This window comes from Ictalurus punctatus, chromosome 2 (genome assembly GCF_001660625.3).
Source record: "Ictalurus punctatus breed USDA103 chromosome 2, Coco_2.0, whole genome shotgun sequence".
Taxonomy (NCBI): Eukaryota; Metazoa; Chordata; class Actinopteri; order Siluriformes; family Ictaluridae; genus Ictalurus; species Ictalurus punctatus.
This window is the reverse complement of record NC_030417.2, coordinates 37,355,922-37,366,036: the sequence shown is the minus strand read 5'-3', so window position 1 is coordinate 37,366,036 and position 10,115 is coordinate 37,355,922. Positions and strand designations below refer to the sequence as shown.

The 10,115-nt window shown below is 44.8% G+C and overlaps 1 protein-coding gene across 4 annotated transcripts in view; it reads left to right on the top strand.

Annotated features, from left to right (window-relative positions):
• The first annotated feature begins 9,000 nt into the window (after positions 1-9,000).
• LOC108277488 (multidrug resistance-associated protein 1) overlaps positions 9,001-10,115 on the top strand; it is a 34,373-nt gene continuing 33,258 nt past the window's right edge. For 2 of the 4 annotated variants that reach the window (XM_053677901.1, XM_053677906.1), the window contains exon 1: positions 9,001-9,273. In XM_053677901.1, coding sequence (XP_053533876.1) covers positions 9,232-9,273 — 42 coding nt within the window. In that variant the 5' untranslated portion in view covers positions 9,001-9,231. The remainder of the gene's footprint in view (positions 9,274-10,115) is intronic. The other 2 variants (XM_053677897.1, XM_053677894.1) reach the window with 1 other exon arrangement.

Below are 10,115 nucleotides of genomic sequence, written 5' to 3'. Positions count from 1 at the left end.
GTGCCAAGCCACAGAACCTTAATCCAATCCAGAGTCCCAAGTCATATAATCTGAGCCAATACAGAGACTCCAGCCATCAAGTCCAGAGACCCAATCTGCATAGTCTGAGTCAAGTCCAGAGACCCAATCTGCATAGTCTGAGTCAAGTCCAGAGACCCAATCTGCATAGTCTCAGTCAAGTCCAGAGACCCACGCTGCATAATCTGAGTCATTTCCAGAGACCCAAGCTGCATAGTCTGAGTCACGTCTAGAGACCCACGCTGCATAGTCTGAGCCAAGTCCAGAGACCCAAGCTGCATAGTCTGAGTCACGTCTAGAGACCCATGCTGCATAACTGAGTCAAGTCTAGAGACCCAATCTGCATAGTCTGAGTCACGTCTAGAGACCCAAGCTGCATAGTCTGAGTCAGGTCTAGAGACCCACGCTGCATAGTCTGAGTCAAGTCCAGAGACCCAAGGTGCATAATCCGAGTCACGTCTAGAGACCCAAGGTGCATAGTCTGAGTCAAGTCCAGAGACCCAAGCTGCATAGTCTGAGTCAAGACCAGAGACCCAATCTGCATAGTCTCAGTCAAGTCCAGAGACCCACGCTGCATAGTCTGAGTCAAGTCCAGAGACCCAAGCTGCATAGTCTGAGTCACGTCTAGAGACCCACGCTGCATAGTCTGAGTCAAGTCCAGAGACCCAAGGTGCATAGTCCGAGTCACGTCTAGAGACCCAAGGTGCATAGTCTGAGTCAAGTCCAGAGACCCAAGGTGCATAGTCCGAGTCACGTCTAGAGACCCACACTGCATAGTCTGAGTCAAGTCCAGAGACCCAAGGTGCATAGTCCGAGTCACGTCTAGAGACCCACGCTGCATAGTCTGAGTCAAGTCCAGAGACCCAAGGTGCATAGTCCGAGTCACGTCTAGAGACCCACGCTGCATAGTCTGAGTCAAGTCTAGAGACCCAAGGTGCATAGTCTGAGTCACGTCTAGAGACCCACGCTGCATAGTCTGAGTCAAGTCTAGAAACCCAAGGTCCATAGTCTGAGTCACGTCTAGAGACCCACGCTGCATAGTCTGAGTCAAGTCTAGAAACCCAAGGTGCATAGTCTGAGTCACGTCTAGAGACCCACGCTGCATAGTCTGAGTCAAGTCTAGAGACCCCAGCTGCATAGTCTGAGTCACGTCTAGAGACCCAAGCTGCATAGTCTGAGTCACGTCTAGAGACCCACGCTGCATAGTCTGAGTCAAGTCCAATGACCCAAGGTGCATAGTCCAAGTCACGTCTAGAGACCCAAGCTGCATAGTCTGAGTCAAGTCCAGAGCCACACTTTTGACACTAGTCGAGTCTAGCATCGCAAACCTTAGTCTCAGAGTCCAGAGTCCAGAGTACCAAGCCATAGAGTCAAAACCAGATTCCCAAATTGTAGTGTCTGAATTAAAATTTTGATTCCTAACCTATAGGGTCCAAAACTACTTGAGTCGAGTCTAGACTTCAAAGCTCTAGAATCCAAGTCGATTACAGAGTCTCAAGCTGTAGTGTCTGAGACAAGTCCAGAGACACAAGCTGTAGCGTTAACTCAACAAAGCCATCTGATGTAGCATAAATCAGACAGACTCTATAAATTCTTTTTAAATATTTCTTCTCTCTCTCTCTCTCTCTCTCTCTCTCTCTCTCACACACACACACACACACACACACACACTTCAAAATATGTTTTAATTTGATTCCTGGCTTGTCTATATATACACAGTCTGGGAACTGAGGACTAAACCAACACCATCATTTTGACTAGACTGGGGTTTTCTCATTTTTAGTGAAAGGATGTGGAGGTGAGTGGTGTCTGGTTTACCACTGCCGCTCTGTCTCGCCAGTGCGTGCACACACACACACACACACACACACACACACACACACACACACACACACACACACACACACACACACACACACAGCAATTAAGAGTGTAAGCGTGGCACTGTGCGCTTAGTGGCATCTCATTCCCGTATTCACGCCCGTCTCTATGAGGATTGTTTATATTGATTAGACTAAGACAAGACCGATTGGGAATTTTAAAATAAATGTTACAGTTTTATTGCTATCAAATCTAAAGACACAACGTGGTGAAATGGGTACAGAGATTTCCTACCCCACAGAGTGCTGCTCCGAAAAATTACCTCCTTAACACTTCATAAATATAGTACATTACGAGGTATTGATTTGTATGTAATAGACTGTATCACTTACACTTTGGTCTAGACGTATATGTTACTCTTTTGAGGTTTTATACTGCACCATATACTGCATCCCAGATGTAGCAGAGCAGTCAGAGATTCCACCTTTATGCAAAAGTTATTTTTTAAAAGCAGCTAAAAATATTTTTGCACTTTAGTTTTCATTATCTGCCTTACTTGTACTGGCTTTTCACACTTAGATGGTTTCTTCATTCTGTCACTAGTATTATTCATTTTATTACAATTATTTGCCTATTTTACCATTTTATTTTTCTCTACCTTTTATTTTTAAAAAATAATATTTGGCTTTTTATTTAACTTTAATTATGTTAAATAATAAAGATTATTATTATTATTATTATTATTACCACTCCATCCATCCATCCATCCATCCATCCATCCATCCATACCACTCCATCCATACCACATCCATCCATCCATCCATCCATACCACTCCATCCATCCATCCATCCATACCACTCCATCCATCCATCCATACCACATCCATCCATACCACATCCATCCATCCATACCACTCCGTCCATACTACATCCATCCATACCACTCCATCCATCCATCCATACCACATCCATCCATCCATCCATACCACTCCATCCATCCATCCATACCACATCCATCCATACTACATCCATCCATACCACTCCATCCATACCACTCCATCCATCCATCCATATCATATCCATCCATACCACATCCATCCATACCACTCCATCCATCCATCCATACCACATCCATCCATACCACTCCATCCATACCACATCCATCCATACCACATCCATCCATACCACTCCATCCGTACCACATCCATCCATACCACATCCATCCATACTACTCCATCCATCCATCCATATCACATCCATCCATACCACATCCATCCATACCACTCCATCCATCCATCCATACCACATCCATCCATACCACTCCATCCATCCATCCATCCATACCACTCCATCCATCCATCCATACCACATCCATCCATACTACATCCATCCATACCACTCCATCCATACCACTCCATCCATCCATCCATATCATATCCATCCATACCACATCCATCCATACCACTCCATCCATCCATCCATACCACATCCATCCATACCACTCCATCCATACCACATCCATCCATACCACATCCATCCATACCACTCCATCCGTACCACATCCATCCATACCACATCCATCCATACTACTCCATCCATCCATCCATATCACATCCATCCATACCACATCCATCCATACCACTCCATCCATCCATCCATACCACATCCATCCATACCACTCCATCCATCCATCCATCCATACCACTCCATCCATCCATCCATACCACATCCATCCATACCACTCCATCCATCCATCCATACCACATCCATCCATACCACTCCATCCATCCATCCATCCATACCACTCCATCCATCCATCCATACCACATCCATCCATACTACATCCATCCATACCACTCCATCCATACCACTCCATCCATCCATCCATATCATATCCATCCATACCACATCCATCCATACCACTCCATCCATCCATCCATACCACATCCATCCATACCACTCCATCCATACCACATCCATCCATACCACATCCATCCATACCACTCCATCCGTACCACATCCATCCATACCACATCCATCCATACCACTCCATCCATCCATCCATACCACTCCATCCATACCACTCCATCCATCCATCCATACCACATCCATCCATACCACTCCATCCATACCACATCCATCCATACCACATCCATCCATACCACTCCATCCGTACCACATCCATCCATACCACTCCATCCATCCATCCATCCATACCACTCCATCCATCCATCCATACCACATCCATCCATACCACTCCATCCGTACCACATCCATCCATACCACATCCATCCATACCACTCCATCCATCCATCCATACCACTCCATCCATCCATCCATACCACATCCATCCATACCACATCCATCCATCCATACCACATCCATCCATACCACTCCATCCATCCATCCATATCACATCCATCCATACCACATCCATCCATACCACTCCATCCATCCATCCATACCACTCCATCCATACCACATCCATCCATACCACTCCATCCATCCATCCATCCATACCACTCCATCCATCCATCCATACCACATCCATCCATACCACTCCATCCATCCATCCATACCACATCCATCCATACCACATCCATCCATCCATACCACTCCGTCCATACCACATCCATCCATACCACTCCATCCATCCATCCATATCACATCCATCCATACCACATCCATCCATACCACTCCATCCATCCATCCATACCACATCCATCCATACCACTCCATCCATCCATCCATACCACTCCATCCATACCACATCCATCCATACCACTCCATCCATCCATCCATACCACATCCATCCATACCACTCCATCCATCCATCCATACCACATCCATCCATACCACTCCATCCGTACCACATCCATCCATACCACATCCATCCATACCACTCCATCCATCCATCCATACCACTCCATCCATCCATCCATACCACATCCATCCATACCACATCCATCCATCCATACCACTCCGTCCATACCACATCCATCCATACCACTCCATCCATCCATCCATATCACATCCATCCATACCACATCCATCCATACCACTCCATCCATCCATCCATACCACATCCATCCATACCACTCCATCCATCCATCCATCCATCCATCCATCCATACCACTCCATCCATCCATCCATCCATCCATACTACATCCATCCATACCACTCCATCCATCCATCCATCCATACCACTACATCCATACCACTACATCCATCCATACCACTCCATCCATACCACTCCATCCATCCATCCATACCACTCCATCCATCCATCCATCCATACCACATCCATCCATCCATCCATACCACATCCATCCATACCACTCCATCCATCCATCCATATCACATCCATCCATACCACATCCATCCATACCACTCCATCCATCCATCCATACCACATCCATCCATACCACTCCATCCATCCATCCATCCATACCACTCCATCCATACCACTCCATCCATACCACATCCATCCATACCACATCCATCCATACCACTCCATCCATCCATCCATCCATATCACATCCATCCATACCACATCCATCCATACCACTCCATCAATCCATCCATCCATCCATACCCCATCCATCCATACCAGGGAATGTCCCAGGGAACTCAGGGCACAGGAGTGCCAACGCATCGCTGAGCACAATCGCACACACATTCATACACTACAGACAATTTAGAGATGCCAGTCAGCCTACAATGCATGCCGGAGGAAACCGGAGTACCCAGAGGAAACCCCTGAAGCATGGGGAGAACATGTGAGCGCCACGCATGCACGGCGAAGGCGGGATTCGAGCCCCCAATTAAAAAGTTTAACTAAAAAAAGATTTTTAAGTGACCAAATTTTGTATTTTTTACATTTTGTATTTTTACTTCAGTATGTGCTGTAACAATACATTGTTACAGCACATACTGAAGTAAAAATACTCCCATTTTTAAACTACTTCATGAAGTATCATTCATGAGGAAAATGTATTTAATGACAGTAGCGATAGTATTTGTAATTGGTTAATTTACAGCCCTAGTTCTGCCTATGAGACAACAGCTAACGTGGCTCCTCTCAGTCATATGTCAGTCTACGGTCTCTCTTCAAACTGCTGCTTAAGATGTGGAATTTATCCGTCCTATTCTGCCCCTATAGTTGGCCGCGATTGTTCAGAATCTCTCTGACTGACAAGACTCTCTGACTTCTGGCCTTGCACTCTTTATACTGTACACTTTTGCCTTTGGATCACCTTTCAGTGACTCACTATGAGGCTTTTTTTTGGATGATGGCTTTGGTTTTGCGTTTTGGAGCATGTCATTGTGCCTTCACTAATATACTTCATGGACATGGATGTGAGTCAGACTCATTACACAATGCCACATCCACAGACAGTCTTCTATTGTCTTCCATCGAACGCTTCAAACAAGGCCGCTTCCGCTCCTCTCACCGCTGCGTGATCTTACACACTCACACCATAACCAGAAAAATCTCAACCTCCCCTTAACCTTTTCCCTTCAGACAGAAGATCTGATGAAACTGTGACTTAAAATGTATTTTTATGTATCATTCTTTCATCCAGCCATCATGCTCGTTTCCCCACCAACTTTCATGACTCTAATACAGTCAGCATTATTCCTAAGGGAATATCAGAATTACAGATGAACTTACACGACCGGTCAAAAGTTTGTGGACACCCGACTGAAACGTTGCTCACGATCTTAAAACCTTTCGATCTGAAGGCGTGTGATTAAACGTGTGAAATCGGTGTCGTCGACCAAAATATAATCGCGCCGACGTTTTCGTTTCTTTCGTTAGAAGACGAACATTTTATTCACACGAAATATCTTTCTCTTTAAACGGACGAAATATTCCCGAAAAGCAGCGGATACGAGTCCGGCGTCTGGTGTGAACTCCTTTAATCCTGTTTAAAAAGCATCTCTGGGAAATCCCTCAAGAAATCGCTTGAGAAAACGCCAAGAACACCTTTCTGGAAATTCTAGCTGAAAAGGGCGTCGACTTTGAAGACGCTACAGTACTAAATTATTCTGATTTATTTTGGATTTTCGTATCACAACGTAATCCCTTAAGGAATAAAACGCCTGGTGTTGTGCCGTGTTGGGAAAATAATCAACGACAGGGTGGTGTGATTCAGCCAGATGCAAAGTTTCCTATATAACAGCGCGTCACAATGTGTTTCCTTCCTCCACCAATGCTAAACAGATTTTAATCATCAAAGAACAACAAATCGTACTTTTTATCCATTTATAGTTACGTTTAATATTGTGGAACATCCTTCAGACGTGTTAGTTCCTTGTTATTCCTTGCGTCACTGCAACAATCGTTCCTTTAACAGCCTTGAAGACAACAACAAAAAAAATGGATGCAGATTTAAAGTCCCCACTCATACCTTCCAAAGGATGGAAACGCACTGACACTGGAGACTCCTTCAATAAATGTCATGCACAAACATAATCATCGGAGTACATAGGTTTGGGGTTTTTTAAATGTCAACAGTAGCACAGACATGGTTCTCGGTCAAAGCCGAACGTTTCATCGTGTTGGCTAAAGGTGAAGGTTTTTACACTCGGATTGATGCAATCGATCGAACACTCTCAGGTTTCAGAACAAGTCAGCTGCTGAACCTGATCCACTCATACCACTCATACCACTGGTGTCCAGTGGTGGATGGTGGAAAGGGATGGCGACACACTGTGCAAAGCAGACGAGCTACAATCAGTAAACAAACTATTCGCTACACGCTCGGAGGAAAGCACTATCTCCCCCATACACAAGATCACAGCTGACCAGAACCGACTCGTTTCACTCGCTCTCAAGATGTCCAGCCACGTACGTCCGCTGAGATCATCGGGATTCGAACGGACAATCTGCTCACGATAAGACAAAAGCTTTTCTTAAAATTCTTACGCTCCAGGTTTCGCACCATGTCCACGTATTATGTCTTACAGCCAAAGCATCATGGTCTGCATTTGTCGGGGTGACGATTCATTTCTGTGCTTTCTTGCGCGGGTCTGGTGAACACAACCTTCTAAAAATGCATTACCACCACATACGATCTCGTAAAGAAAATGAGCTTTTCACTTCTACACTCTCTGGCAGTTAGACGGAAATTTTCACGGAAATTTGACTTTAACGCTGGAGTGCACACGGCTGCAGTAGGCTACAGACTGAAATGTTGCTCAGTAGGAACGTACACTGAACGTACATTCAACACACGGCATGATTATTGTATGTAGTAGCATTTTCAGCTAGAACTCATGTACAATGGGTTTAAGAGGAACTCCATATTCAATGAAGGCTAATGAATGTTTTATAATAATAATCTGACAGTTTTAATTACTATTGGATATTCCATAAATCATGTTTATACGCATAGGACTACGCACCTTTGTACTGAATTAAAAGCATTCAGTAGTTCGGCCGTAATGAAACCATCAGCAAGGTTGATGGCTAAACAAAACAGCTACAGCGCCCCCTAGTGGTTAAAATATTGCAGTGATTTGGACAGAAACGGCAATTATTTGACACACATTCATTACAGCACTGTGAATCCCCCCCCATATGCCAGCTTGTTAATAAGCTGGGGTCAGAGCACAGGGTCAACCATGATACAGCACCCTTAGGGCCCCCTTGCTCAAGGGCCCAGCGGTGGCAGCTTTAAAACCCCAACCTTCTGATCAGTAAGCCAGAGCCTCAACCTTTGAACCACGACTGCCCAAATATGTAAGGAAACCACAATATTACAGCATATATGTTTGTGGGTTTTTATTTTTTTTTAATCATGTGCGTTGAATCTGTACATGACGTACAGATAAACGAGGTGCTTTACTGCTACGATATCTTGAACAGAGCACGAAGAACACTCCATCATTTACACTGTAAACTAAAAGTACATCAGGACTCATTAGCGTCATGTTTTCTTGTTAAAGGCTTGCTGGGTTTAAAGTTTGTGCGGTGGGGTGGCTTCTGGCACGAGAAAGAGAGGATTACAGACGGAAAGTGTGTGTGAGAGACAGAGAGAAGTGTAGCACCCTCCTTTTAGAGGGGAGAGAGAGAGAGAGAGAGAGAGAGAGAGAGAGAGAGAGAGAGAGAGAGAGAGAGAGAAAGTGAGAAAGCGAGCTATTAAACAGGCTGGCGCACTAACCTGCACTCAGACTGCACTCTCCAGTGCGTGTACTGTATGCATGTGCGTGTGTGGGTGTGAGCGTGTGTGAGTGTGTGCGTGTGTGTGTGTGTGTATTAAAGAAAAAGACTTTCAACTGTGGGACCGGTCCTCAGACGGCGCAGTGAAGAAAAACACCTACCTGAGTGGTGAATATTTACTGGGGGAAGTGGAGAAGAGTGCGCAGGAAGGGAAGGAGTCTGGATGGACAAGCTCTGCACTGACAGCGGCCTGGACCCACTCTGGGTGAGAGACATATAGATAAAGAGAGAGAGAGAGAGAGAGAGAGAGAGTTACATTAACTTGTGCTCTTTTGTGTGCATGGTTTATTGCAAACCTATGTCAAAACAGTGTTGTTGTTTTTTTTTGTTTTTTTTTTAATATATAATCTAATTCAACGCAAGCATTCCAGTGCTTAACCAGCGTCCGGATTCTTCTAATTTATGTCACATTTTTAAGGTTTTCATTTGACTCACCCTAATATATATTAAAGTTGTTGTTTTTTTTGTGACACAGGGAGATGGTGGAAGAAATGAATATAACCAGTCCCTACAATTGCAATTTTGAAAAATTGTAAGCTCCTCCGAATATTGCGGAGTTTGCTTGATTTCGCGTGAATTTCTGGAGCGGTTGTAGAAAGCAGTGTTAATCTTGTCAGCACGGCGGTGCAGCGAGTAGCATGGCTTGCCTCGCACATTCAGGGTTCCCGGTTCGATTCTGATCTCAGCTTCGTGCTCTCCTCGAATCTGAGTGGGTCTCCTTCACTCTCCAGGAACGGATTGGCTAAGCTTAGTGTGTGTGTAGGTGAGTGTGTATGTGCATGGTACCCTGTGACGGACTGGCATCCCATCCAGGGTCTATCCTAACCTCATGCACGGTATTCATGGGATAGGCTCCAGATCCACCCTGACCAGGATAGACCACTTGCTGAATATCACTGAATGAATGAATAAATGAATGAATGTTGTGCTCGGGTGTTATCGTCTCCTTTACGTCCCATTCAGAAGACCTTAAACATGACTATCGTGACATGTATATTATGATATCAGTCCAAAAGTCCATTACAGGACCATCGAAAAATCTCTTAG